The 14,165-nt window shown below is 48.8% G+C and overlaps 1 protein-coding gene across 2 annotated transcripts in view; it reads right to left on the bottom strand.

The window, feature by feature from the left end:
• ADAMTS7 (ADAM metallopeptidase with thrombospondin type 1 motif 7) overlaps nucleotides 1-10,824 on the bottom strand; it is a 141,828-nt gene extending 131,004 nt beyond the window's left edge. The window contains exons 1-2 of one of the 2 annotated variants that reach the window (XM_054041376.1): nucleotides 10,494-10,824; nucleotides 5,223-5,578 (exon numbers count right to left, since the gene is read on the bottom strand). In XM_054041376.1, the coding sequence (XP_053897351.1) occupies nucleotides 5,223-5,578; nucleotides 10,494-10,584 (447 nt within the window). In that variant the 5' untranslated portion in view covers nucleotides 10,585-10,824. Of the gene's footprint in view, nucleotides 1-5,222; nucleotides 5,697-10,493 lie in introns of those variants that run through there. The other variant, XM_054041375.1, reaches the window with a different exon arrangement.
• Nucleotides 10,825-14,165: the final 3,341 nt, after the last annotated feature.

Here is a 14,165-nt window from a genome sequence, read left to right on the forward strand (position 1 = left end):
TTCCTTAATGATAGTTCATGTGATCTTCCAGTTGGTGCTTGGTTGATTTCTCTCTCGTCTGTGTGCTGGGGTGTCCACTAAAGGGGTTAATGGAGGCAAGATGGGCTAGTTAGCCTATTAGGCAGCAAGATGGGAGAATTATGGCTGAGAGGACGTCCCTAATTAGGGGAAGCTCACCTGTGCAAGAACAGGTGGGGCATCTATAAAGCCAGGGAGCTGATGGCAGAAAGAGGCTGCAAGGAGTAGGTTGCAGTCACTCCCTGGGGGGAGGGAGTTGTGAGGCTGGCAAACCCAGATGGGTGGGGAGAGCCAGAAGGTATGGAAGAAGCTCAGGGAAGGGTAGTAAGGTCCAGGAGGGAACAGACCTTGGCGGCTGAAGAAAAGACTTCTGAGATGGAACCCAGAGGAGGGGGCGGGTCTGGGTTCCCCTCCAGCCACTCAGGAAGCGGCACCAGCTGGGCAGTGAATGGGAAGACTTCCCAAGCCCATTTGACAGGAGAGACTTTGGTACCAGGGAAAGGAGAAACACAGAGAGTGACCTGGTCAGAGGGCCCAGTCACGAAGAGGAGGCTGCAGGGCCCAGAGTGAGAGAGTGGCCCCAGAGAGAGCAGCAGCAGGGCGTGCAGCGAGCAGCAGAAGGGGACCTTGGGCCTGGAAAGATTCCCCAGAGCTGCCAGGAGGAGGCGTCACCTACAGTGAGTGGACCCCATGGCAGTCTGCAGCTACGTTAAGGAACGAAGGCCGAGAGGGTTAGCTTTGAGCACTGCCAGTGTGACCTCACTTGTTTTCTCATTTAAGAATGAAACCATTAATGTTTCAGGTTACATTGTTTCCAAGATGTATCTTATGGCTGAATGATGCCTTCATGCTATACTTGTGATGTGTGGAGGCGAAACACACACACATGCGTGCAGTAAAGCACAGCTAGCTGTCGGGTGTGTATGGGAGGGTTACGGCAGCCCCTGGAATGTGCTGTGAGGATTTCAGCTCTGGACCTGGGATCGTTCTCTGAACTGTTCCTGTGATTCCATAAGCATGGTGTTGATGCTTCTGTAGTGCAGTGTTCAAAGGGGAACAGGAATGCCCCAAGTACATTCTTTGCAGTGTGGAGTACCAAGGAGACTTTCAGAAACACGAGATATGAATGCTGTCTCGGGGAAGATTATTACAACACATCAGTGGCATAGCCACAGCGGTGCTGAGATGGGAGCTCCAGGATTGTCCCTTTCACAGCTCTATTCCTTATGGAGCTTCCAATGAGTTCCTTAATATGTTTTATTCTGTCTCCCTCCATAATGGAAGGTGGATGTGTATCATGGCCTCTGTCTAATAACTGCCCAGAATATCCTTCAAAAGGGACATGTTTCATCACAAGGAGATTTTCTCCTGGTAAAATATTTTAAATTAAAAATTACCAATGGATGAGATTTGCTCACATTAATTTACAATGTTATTAATGCTTTTACATATTGCATCAGCAATTCCTGTACGATACACAGGATGGATTCTATTCTCACTTACACTGGTGTAGATCAGAAGTAACTCCGCTGAAGTTGATGAAATCACACTGGCAGAAAATCAGCGTAAAAGAGAGCAGAATAAAGCCCTTAACAGGCAGAGGAATAAAGATTGCTTTATTTTAATTTTCTGGACAGCAGGGATCTAAGTGTGATGGTCTTTTTTAAAAACAATCTGTTAGAGATGAAACATGGTCAGAAAAACACAAAGCTAGAAAGGCAGGGGAAGGATACTACTAAACATGTAATTACTATAACTTATACAGAATAATGAATGCTAGACCAGATGTTGATCAGAAAGGTAACAGAGGTATTTGGCCTTGAGGAATGCTAATTACACTTGATCTTGTTACAGGCAGAAATTTCAAGTCAGGTCACTTGTATATCACAAGTTGGATGGAAGCAACATTAAGTTTAGAATGTAAAGTATTACCATCCTATATAAAAGTAAGCCACTGTGTCCTACCCCTGTAGCTTCCAGCTTCTGCAGAACTGTATTGTCTTCCTTGTTTACGTACTGTAATTCTTAGCATAATTCCAAATGTTATGTGATTAATCCTTTATAATGAAGCTCCGACTCATGCTGCATTACTTTCAACAATTGTTATATACGACATTATATATTGTTAGTATGGCATTGGGTGTTAACATCTGTCTGCTGAAAAATTCAGGTTTAGCTTTAAAAAAATATATAAAGCCATGTTGAAAAGCTCACTGATTTGGGAGCATTAAACTGTTTATTCTCTTGTGATTCTAAATAGGTTGACAATATGATAAATAGCCGCTCACCAGCTCTGCTAAATGACATATTGCGAAGTTCTTCTAGTCTAACAATTTTTTTCTATCATTACTTTAGTAAGTCTGCTTTTAAATAAATAATAATAATCCTTAGCATTTATATTGCACTTTTCTTCTTCAATATTCTTTACAAACTAGCTATTTAGTCCTCTCAAGACCCCTGTGAAAGGGACTCTGCCGGCTGAGTTATCCCTAGCAAACAATGCATTTGTTGATATTAGTCCCTTCTCCTGTTTGTGGATTATCGGCAAATAGACTTCAGTTTTCACTAATCTGTTTCTTATTTGCCGAATGGCTCATGTGAACATACTTCAGCCTATGAACTATTTAGTTATTGCTTTGAGTATTTGTTTATGCCTAACTCCTGCTATGGGGCTGGCCATCTAAGCCACATGGTATTGTTTCTGTTTCCTGACTGGATAAGTCCCCCACCTATAAATTGCTTTCAAGATGGCCTTGTGAACACTTCCAGTGTGCCTGTATATTTGCATAGGGTATCTAGGTGCAGATACATTCACATGAGCATTCATGACACTTCCCCTATCCATGAACAATCTGGCAATCAGCATTTCACTCAGACACTTGCAAACATGTGACTCAAAGGGCTATCGGCTCCTCCTAAAGGAGTTCACCTCTTTTATCTGAATGAATGCTTGGGAATATATTTTCCCCGGTGTTTGTCCAGCTCAAGAAGTGTCCCAACGTCACAGATTTGGAAATCAGCTGAGGCCAGAGAGGCAGTCAGTGTAAGAGGTAACATTAGAACTCCACGGTTCCCACGGGGGTGCCCAGGCCACTAGACGGCATCTCCGCCCTACTCTCTTTACTTAGCAGGGTTACACCGAAATCCAGACACTCTTCTCCTGAGTTGTAGAACGTAGGGGGAAAGTTCAAACTAAAGGGCCTGATCCTGCAATGCAATGAGAGATGCTGAGCAGACTCAACGTAATGAGAGGTGCTGAGCACTGATAGCTCCTGTTCCCTTCAGGATGTGCTCAGCACTTTACAGTATTCCCTGCACACGGTGATCACCCCTTTCCTGATCTCTGCAGTGATTAGCTGGCACCTTAAGCGTCTCCCAAATTTTATTCTTAAATTCCAAATACATTATGCTGAATGTTAGTTACAAATATTTGATCTTAGCTGTTACTACCTTCACCTTCACCAACAGATGAACTGATGCTCTGGGCAGAGTTCGATCTGCTGCCCACTGCTTTGTAATCTGCATCAGGGCTTTCGGGGCCAGATGCAATGGAGCTACACTGACTTGCACCAGCTGAGCATCTGACCTACAACATCAATGATTTTGTCACAGAATTTCAGTGGCAAAGGCCTAAATTTCAAGTTAAAAAAACAAAAACAAATCTGTGACCTGTCCAGGTTGTTGATTCTAAAGAAGCATCGCATTCCAGACTAATGCAATGCACAGATGCATATTGCTTTTGTTTAAATACATTAAGATTAAAACATGCTGCCAGGCAACAGACACAATTACTAGATGAAACACACACACACACACACACACACACACACCCTTGCTAGGGAACCACCTCAGGCCTCTATCACTTGAGCTAAAAAGGATTTCCCCAATATGTAGCAGTAGTCGGTCCCTTTATTCTGTCTGTGGCCCAGGCACTAGAAGACCAATATCTCATACATTCCACTGCCTGCTGTAAGACAATCAGAATATTTCTTGCCCCCAGACATCTGCATGGAAACAGCGATGTCTGGATTTAATGATATTGATCAAGATAGAGGATAATATTTTCAAAAGTGCCTAAGTGATGTAAGACTCAATCCTATTTTCAAAAATGACCTGGGCACTCAATGAGACTTCCACGTGAACTCCTAAATTCCTTGGTCATTTTTGAAAACAGGATTTAGAGTCCTAAGTCACTTAGGCATTTTTTAAAATGTTACCCTTTGACTTGTTTAATCCTCAGCAAGGCAGGCAGTTGTGACCCCTAGTCCAGGGATCGGCAACCTTTGGCACGCGACCCATCAGGGAAAGCCCCTGGCGGGCCAGGCTGGTATGTTTACCTGCTGCATCTGCAGGTTCGGCCAATTGAAGCTCCCATTGGCCTTGGTTCGCCGCTCCAGGCCAATGGGGGCTGCTGGAAGCGGCGCGGGCCGAGGGATGTGCTGGCCACCCTTCCCGCAGCCCCCATTGTCCTGGGACGGTGAACCACAGCCAGTGGGAGCAACGATCGGCCGAACCTGCAGACACTGCAGGTAAACAAACCATCCCGGCCTGCCAGCGGCTTTCCCTGACAGGCCGCATGCCAAAGGTTGCCGATCCCTGCTCTAGTCTAATGACTAATGGAAACAGACTGGATTTATCGTACCTTTTATCTTTCCTTCACTGGAAAGGTCATTTAGTTTCAGACCCAAATTTAGCTGCTTCCTACGCGAACCTGGTGTTTTCACTGATTTAAATTAGTTATAGTGGAGTGTGACTTTGGCACTGATGTCCAGAAAACATGATGAGTTTCATCAACCGTGAATCATTTCACCATAAATCTCTTTAAGCTTTCTGCACGGACTGTTTTTAATGGAGTCCTTTGTGATCCCACATCCGGACTATAGCAGACGAAGGAGGTATGAGATATGACCATCTTCAGTGGTTTGCACCTGAAATCTACTTTCTACAGGAGAATTGAAAGAAGACAAGAAAGCATAGTCCCAAATAGGTAAGCCGACAGGACGTGAACCTGCACCACTAGAGTCAATTGGAGCTTTGATGTTAACTTCAGCATCAAATTTGAAGGGTAAAGCCCTTATCCTATTGAAGTCAATGGGAGTTTTGCCTTTCTCTTCAATGGAGTCAGGATTTTACCCACCGTTTCTAATATTTTGATATCCCTGTGATTAAAGCGTCATTTTTTTGGATTCAACTGGAACACTTACCAGCCCATCACACGTGCTCAGAGCTGCTAAACCACCTTTCAGCGCCCAGTTCTGGACCTCTCCAATCATGTGACAAAAGTTGTGATTGTAAGACTGGATCTTGGCATTGGTGATCCCTCCATATCGTCTTTCACTAACAAACCCAGGAGCAAGGAGATTGTTATTAACGCTTAAATTGAATTTTAGATGCTGTCCTTTGTAATGCAGCTCATAAAAGGAGAGCAAATTGTTCCTTGAGGAAAGGGCCCTTTTGTGAATTGCGCGATGAGCCAGATCATAGGACAGAAAAGATCCGCTCTCATCAACTCGGACTGGATGAACAACGTCATAGCCAGAATATTGCTGGAGAACCGTCTCTGTGAAGAAAACATTTGCAATGATCAGATATAAAGACGATGATGATCTTTCAACCCAAAGGATCCCACTGCACATTATGTTTATTGGTTCTACAAATTCCCAGTAGGGAGGGATCATTCTTCCCACCTCTGAACTGGAGACACATATGGGATGATAAGTGTCAGCTGTTTAAAAGAGCAAAGGAATACACCACAGTAATTCAGAACAGGAAGAGAAGATTATCTGAGAGGGAGAATTTAGACAAGCTAAATTACATGAGCAGATAAAAGTATTCAAATTGGAATGATGTCAGGACACCTGAGTTAACCCCCTTATTCTTACAAAAAGTGCCAGAGGAAACAGTCCCAAATAAATATGAAAGCTTCATTAGACAAGTAGTGGTGAAGAGCAGACAAAAAGAAGTGTTTTCTGGGTGAGTAGTTATTTAACTTGAATAAATTTTTAAATTCTCATAATGGAACTTCATAAGCAAATGTAAATATTTAATCCTCAATAGATAGAGTTTAATTTGATTGTTTTAATTACAGTTGTTTCAAAACTGCCACCCCAAAAAAATAATTAAAATGTTCATAAACAAATTCTAGGGTTTTTTCTCCAGAGAACATAAAATTTTCAGTTAAAGGTTTTGACAAAAATTCAGAAAATGACACCCAGTTTTAATCAATTGGAGATAGACATTGAGCATGAAATTCATTGATTTACATTCTTTGTCTTCCAATAGAGCATTAGTGAAACACATGACGTCAGAGAGAGTTTAGGGAACCGGCTCTATTGACACTACTTATGATGAGGAGAGTGAGGAAGAAAAAAGAGTTCAAAATACAAGATCTGAAATTTGCAAATGGCTACTTTTTTTTTTTATAATGGACTGAACCAAACCTCCAATCTGACCAGCCAGAAGAATGGCCATATTGGGTCAGACCAATGGTCCACCTACTCCACCTTCTGTCATCCAGTCCCTGCTGCAGGCTGTCAGAGGTTTAGGGACAACCAAAGCATGAGGGTGTGTCTCTGACCATCTTGGTGAATAGCCATTGATGGACCTGTCCTCCATGAACTCCTCTAATTCTTTTTTTGAACCCAGTTATACTTTTGGCCTTCACAAAATCCTTTGGGTAGGAGTTCCACAGGTTAACTGCGCATTCTGTGAAGAATTACTTCCTTCTATTTGTTTAAATCCTGCTGCCTATTAATTTCATTGGGTGGACTCCTGGTTCTTGTGTTATGTGAAGGGGTAAATAACACTTCTTTATTCACTTTCTCCGCACCAGTCATGATTTATAGACCTCTGTCATATCCCCCTTAATCATCTCTTTTCTAAGCTGAACAGTCCCAGTCTTCTTAAACTCTCCTTGTATGGAAGGTGTCCCATAGCCCTAATCATTTTGTTGCCCTTTGCCAGGTACTGAAGTTAGGCTTACCAGCCTGTAATGGCCAGGATCAGCCACAGATTGTCAGGTGTCTGCCAAAGTTTGCAGTTTGAACCCATCTCTGCTTTTTATCTAATGTGGTAGTACACATTATAACACCATCTCACTTGATGTAATACTTCCAGCTCTCAGCAGTTTTTTCATTAGCAACTTTTATTCTCAAATGCTATGGGTCATCATGCTCTCTTGCCCTGCCCTGAGACTTTGCAAGATGTCACACAAGCTCTATATTTGGTCTCTAGTGAGGGTCATCTTGGCTCAGTGCCTGCAAGCTGCATGGAAACTATTTAAAAACACCATAATAGAGGCTCAGATTAAATGTATACCCCAATAAATAAATAAATAGATAAACAACAGTAAGCAGACCAGAAAAATGCCACCCTGGCTAAACAGCAGAATAAAAGAGGTGGTTACAGACAAAAACACATCATTTAAAAATTGGAAGTTTAATCCTCCTGAGGAAAATAGAAAGGAGCATAAATTCTGGCAAGTCAATGCACAGTCAACCTGTGGAACTCCTAGCCAGAGGATGTTGTGAAGACCAAAATTATAATGGGGTTCAAAAAAAGAATTAGATAAGTTCCTGTGGTCCATCAATGACTATTAGCTAAGATGGTCAAGGACACAGCCTCTGGATGTCCCTAAGCTTCTGACTGCCCATAGCTCAGATTGGACAACAAGGGATCGATCACTTGATGATTCCCTGTTCTGTTCATTCCCTCTGAAGCACCTGGCACTGGCCACTGTCAGAAGACAGGATACTGAGCTAGGTGAACCATTGGTCTGACCCAGAATGGTCATTCTTATGTTCTCCATCATTTGGAGAACCACCTGACAGAGGAAAACATGAACAGTACAGCCCAGTACTCTAGGAAAGTGTACTCTGATTCCCCCAGAGTTGAATTCCAAAGAAGCCACAAATCGTCACCTAACCACAGAATTTTTAAAATTCCCGAGAGACCGGAGTGATTCCCGGCCCCGGGACCAGCCCTGGTTGTGCTGCCGGCTCAGCCCAGCAGACAGTCACCTCCCAGCAGGGCTGATGAGTGCACCCAGGAGGCAGGGCGTGGGGGAGGTGGGTCTCTTGGGGGTCTGGGAGGGTGCTGGGTTGTGAGGGGGTGGGGAATATGTGTGTGTTGGGGCACTAGGGAGTGGGAGTTCTGTGGGGGGGGTGCTGGGCAGTCATGGTGGGGCTGTGGGCAGGGGGGTGCTGGGCAGGGGTGGTGTGCAGGGCACTGTGCATTTGTGTGTGGGGATCTGGGGGGGCACTGGGCATAGTGGGTCCAGGGGGGCTCTGGACATAGGGAGTCAGGGATGTGTGTGTGTTGGGCTGGGGGGCTGTGTGGCACAATGTGAGCCCACCCCTGAGGGGAAGGGGTATGCTGGCAGCACAGGGCCAAGTGGGTAACTGCTGGTTTGTAAATAGTGCCCTCACGCTGGGCGGAGCGGGGCTGCCCCTGCCATGCCATGCCCCGCCCCATTGCCCCTCGCTGGCCCCTCGCTCTGGGGACTGACTCCCCGTATCATACTCCATTGCCTCCATGGGGGCCCACAAAAGGTTAATCTGGCCCTGGAGCTGGGCTCTGCTGGGTCCAGTGGCCCCTAGTGGCAGCTAGCAGCAGCCCATTTCTGTGGGGGAAAGGAAATTCTGCAGGCAAATTAATTTCTGCAAAATTCTGCATTGCGCAGTGGTGCAGAATTCCCTCAGGTGTATCTATTCTGTTCTGCCTGGGGGGACAGAGCCTGTCCCACTCCTACCTCCTCAGAAACACCCCAAAGCCCTGCCCCTCCGCGCCGAGCATGCCGCAATAGTGAGCAAGAGGGACCGAGTGTCACTCTTACTCACACGCACGACTGCCCATCCCCCCGGCCCTGGTGGTGATTTATGTTTCTACCAGCTGCTCCGGGCACCCAAACCGATCTGCCTGCGCTGACAGGGAGGGGCATGTGACCGCTCTTGCAGCTTCCCCTTGCTTCCCCATCAGAAGTCATTTTTCTGCAGGGAAGCAAAGAAATCTGCGGGGGACACGTATTTTGCGCGTGCGCAGTGATGTAGAATTCCCCCAGGAGTACCCATTATAAAAGGGACAGGACACACAATTCAGCACACCGGCCTCAAAGACATATGGATCCTTTGGTCTGTCAATACTGCAAGCACCAAACAGTCCTTATAAATATATATTACAGATAAAAAAAATGCCTGTCACACCAAAAGGGACAAAGTAAAAAGTGTGCTGAGATTGCCCAGGAAAATCACGGTGCAGTGGATGTGATTTCTGAGACAAAGTCTACTTAGGTAAACAGTTGCCCCCTAGTGATAACTGTGGTGACTAGTTAAGGCTTGTACAGTAGTTCCACTTGTATGACCCAGTCAAGGCACCTGCACCAGGGGAAGGTACCAAAACACCCTGTATACCAGTGGATCTCCCCAAACCTCTTGACTTCTTTGGCATCTGCACTAGTTTCTCCTCTAATCTCATCTCTAATCTGAGTGATGGAGGGTCCTGGCTCTGGATGGCTCTGGGGGACTCTCTAGGAGTTGGTCTGGGCCAAGTAATACTTAGTCCTGCCTTGAGTGCAGGGGATGGGACTAGAAGACCTCTCTAGGTCCCTTCCAGTCCTACCATTCTATGGATCTAAGGAGGAAAGTTCCCAGCCTTCACGATTCTTCCCATCTCCTGGTACCTGCAGCAAGCCAGGAGTTTACTGCTGGGGGTCCATTACAGGGCTTCTAATGCTGGAGAAAGGGGGGCATTTGTCTTCCTCTCGGGGTCAGCGGGCACCACCGCTTCCCGGGGCCCTTCCATCTGCCCTGCAGCTAGGTCTTTGCCAACAGTGCTTCTATATCGTGATGCCAACTCTTCCCAACCTAGCGCTAAAAATTTCCCAAACCTGGTGAAAAATCCCCAGATAAAGTTTTTTTACAGTGCTTCTATAGCCTGGGAAATTACCCAAAACCTGGGAATTTGTGAGTCAAAGGTTTCAACGTGGGAAATTGGGAATTTTCATTCAAAACGTTTGACTCAAAAATTCCCAGCTTTGGGGAGATTTCCCAGGATCTAGAGACATTGTTTGCCAAGCGCACGGTTCAGTCGCTCGGTAAACGGATCCCCGGGGCTCTGTTCCTGGTTTCACCGCCTCCTCTCCTGCCGCACCCGGGCGGTCCGAGGCCGCTGACCCCAGACACGCCGGCTGGCGGAGCGTTACCGGCCCGGCCGGAATGAGCTCTCCCGGGACGCACGGGCAGGAGCGGAGCGCCCGGGGCTCCCAGCCCGGGTTCCGCCTGGGGGGACCCCGCGTGCAGCTGTCAAACCCCACCGGCCCCCGCTGCAAACCTTGCCGCTCCCTGAGTCTCCCCGCGCCCGGCGCCTCCCGGAGAACAGGGCTGCAGCCAGCCCGGGGAGACAGCTCGCCCCCCGCCGCCTCCCTCCCTCTCCCCGCTTCTCCCCGCTGCAAACCAAAGAGCCGCCCGCGGGGTACCGACCTTTCTCCGCGGCTCCGCCCGGCTGCTCGGCGCAGCCCGCCAGGGCCAGGGCTCCGGCGAGGAGCAGGAGGCGCCGCAGGGGGGCTGACATGCTGGGCACGGCCCGGGGGTCACTTCTCCTGCGGGCGGCGGCGGGCTGGGTGAAGGGGCATGTCCCCGCCTCGCCTCGCCTCGGCGGCCCGGGGCCAGCCCGCTCGGGGGGCCGCCTTCACGCCTCCGTTCCCCGGCTGGGGCCAGTCCTCGCCCCGGGGCCCCTGGCTGGCACTTGCCGGCTCTGCGTGTGCCCCGGGCTGTCAGCGTGGGCGCCCCGCGCGGTGCCCGCCCGCCTCCGGCTGAGAAGGAACAACCCCTCCCCGGGTCCCCCCAAACTCCCCGCGCCCCAAACTCCCCGCGCCCCCAACGCCCCGCGGCTCCGGGGGGAATGAGCGTGTCCCGGCCGCTGCTCCCCGCGCACACGGGGCAGGACAAGCGCCGGGAGTGACTCAGACCTTCCCCGCCGAGTCCCCAGCCCGCCCCCCGCCGCCGCGGCTCCTTCCCCGGCCCGGCCTCTCGGGCTGGTGCGAGGGAGCCTCCTGGTGGCTTTGCGAAGCACCCGCCGGCGCTCCCCGGGTCTCCCTCGCCGAGTCCTTTGCCGGGGCCCGGGGCCTTTCCTTCGGCAGCTGGGCGCTACTACAGGGGGCCCCGTCAGGGCTGCCCAGAGGATTCATGGGGGCCTGGAGCAAAGCAATTTCGGGGGCCCTGCCATAAAAAAAAGTTGCAATATTATAGAATGCTATATTCTCTTGGAGGCGCCTGGGGCAAATTGCCCCACTTGCCCCTCCTCTGGGCGCCCCCGGGCCCCGCCCCACTCGGAGTGTGTGTGTGTGTGGGGGGAGTTGTACTGAGTTTTCAGTGTGGTGCCTCCATGGTCCCATTCCAGGGAGGACAGATTGGCGTCCCTCCTGCTGCAGGAGTGAACAGGACCGTGCGCCCCCGAGATGTAAGTGTAACCCCCCGGCAGTCACTGGTTTATAGACGGGTAGGGTGGCCAGGCCAGCCTCAGCTCCCTGGATCTTACATCCTCACGGGAAATCATTTAAAAAAAAACGAGTAAAGACTGAGATACAAAGTAAAGACTTTGTCAAGACTGTCCCTTTAATCCCTGCGGTACACAGCAGACCTTGCTTGAGAGGGGACAGGTGGTTAGACACATTGGTCCAGATTCTGAGCTGCCCCTGGGCTATGCTTTGCCCAGGGCAGGAGGGGGGAGGGCATCTTTGAGAGGCTATCCAGAGTCTGGGAGTAACTGTAGACTAGATGCCCCATTGCCAGTTCGAGAAGCCCAAAGTCTGCTCCAACTTGTGCCCATCTGCCCACTGCCCAGTACAGTGTGTTTGTCTTATTCTAACATTCTCCAAGAAGTCTGGCACTTCTGGCTCAAGGTCGCCAGAAATGAGATCTTAGAAATCAAGACAGGATTAATTTAAATAATGCTAACCAGCTTCTCTTCCTCCACCAGTGTGGGGGGAAGGGGGTGCAATGTCTGTCATATGGTCTGAAAGTATCGGATCTTATTTCTGAGAGTGGGATGAAACCGTCATCCTGTCCCAAGGCTGGGATTCACATCAATATCAGACTGGCACCCAGGAGGTGTGAGTTTAACTCCCTGCTGTGCAGCACATTCTCTAGGTGATGACCCAGGGCAAGGTACCCTTACTGTTTGTTTTGACAATCTAGGGAGTAAACTCTTCGGGGCAGAGACTACATCTTACCATGCATATGTACAGCGCCTTGCACAACAGGGCCCTGGTCTCAGTGGTGGCCTGCTGTATGCTCTCCTGTATTATTATGTTGAAAGGTACTGGTGACTGCTTAGATCGCAAACATCTTTGAGACTGGGTGTGGACGCACCCTTCAGTTAACGTAACTGGATAAATTAATCCCAAGGCCTCCCTCCCCCAAGACAAGAAGGGGTTGTGAGTGCACACAGGAGTTTTTGGAATGAGCGGGCAGAGGGCTTTTGCTAGGTATTGTTTTGGGTAAGGAGTGTGTGTGTGTGTCTGAGGGAAGGGAGAACACACACACACACGCAGAGCAGATCGGGAGACAGACCGATGGGCAGAAGGAGCAGCTGTAAGCATGGTGTCTGACTGTGGAAGAAACCTGGGGAGAAGTTTTGGGATCGGGGTGAAGCCTGAAAAGAATGCTCTTGGGGTTGTCAGCAAAAGAAGCTGTTTCCTGCTATTTGATCCCTTCTGCGTTCAGAGACACACGACTTTGTACAATCTTAGTAAATAAATAAAGCCGCATCTAAGAAATACCTGACAGCCACTGATTTCTGCCTCCAGGCCCCCCAACTCTGACTAGCCACACGGGTCAAAAATGGGCCATGTTATTATGGATGATAAACCCCAGGAAGCCATTCCAGCAGGGGCAGTCCCAATATTTGGGGCTTTGTTTTATTCCTGGCCAATGGGAGCTGCAGAGTCGGCGCTCAGGGCAGGGGCAGCATGCGCAGCCCCCTAACCCTCCCCAGGACCCGCAGGGATGTGCCGGCCGCTTCCAGAAGGGCACGGAGCCAGGGCAGGCAGGGAGCCTGCCTTAGCCCCTCTGCGCTGCTGGACTTTTAGCAGTCTAAAATCTCCCAGTTTGGCTTCAGGAGCCTCCAGGAGATCGAGCCCGATTCCGGGAGACTCCCGGCAAAGCCAGGAGAGCTGGCAACTCTAGGGAACAGTAAGTGAACCAGTTATACAATAAGCAGAGGTCTCAGCTCACTGTCTCGTCATTGTTAGGATCAGGCTCTTTACTCTCTCTGCAAACAATAAAGAGGAATAAAATGATGGTTAAAAACCTCACCGAATTTAAAATAATGCGCTAAAGCCCAATAAACATTCCCGCTATGGGGGCAGATCCTGCACGGTGCTGAATGGCCTTTGCAAGGAGCAGAGCCACCTCAATGCCCAAGGATGCTCCACGCCCTGCAGCTGCCGGCTCATTCACTGCCTATGCTGAAATTTTCAGTGCTTTGGCCAAAGACGAATTGGAAGTCTTGTAATTTTTGCAAACACTGCCCTTTGCTGTAATACTGACCCTAAACGGGAAGAGCATTGGCACTTAGCATTTTATTCTGCATAACAAATATCCTGTCGACTGTATCTAGATGAAAGGTTAGAAACATCTGAGAACTAGTGGGCAGACAGCTGAGCCATCTCTAAATTTCACAGGGACTTACGCTGGTGAAGCGTACGACAGGGCTCTCTCCTGCTCCCCCCACTCCCTCGCTCTGTGGCATGTGCACTCGGACCTGCCCCCACCCCAAATCCCCTTGCCTGTGCCGGGGGCTCTACAGAGCAGAGGTGAGCAGAGAGGGCACACATGTACATGAGCCAGATTTGCTTTCAGCCAGCAGAGTAAATCTGGAGTGACTCCTTTGAAATCAGTAGTGTAACCCAGTGGCTCTCAACCTTCCCAGACTACTGCACCCCTTTCAGGAGTCTGATTTGTCTTGTGTACCCCCAAGTTTCACCTCACTTAAAAACTACTTGCTTACAAAATCAGAGATAAAAGTACCAAAGTGTCACAGAAAACTATTACTGAAAAATTGTTGCCTTTCTCATTTTTACCATATAGCTATAAAATAAACCAGTTGGAATAGAAATACAGAACTGTACTTACATGTCAGGTACAGTATAT

This window comes from Malaclemys terrapin, chromosome 10, assembly GCF_027887155.1.
Source record: "Malaclemys terrapin pileata isolate rMalTer1 chromosome 10, rMalTer1.hap1, whole genome shotgun sequence".
Lineage (NCBI taxonomy): Eukaryota > Metazoa > Chordata > Testudines > Emydidae > Malaclemys > Malaclemys terrapin.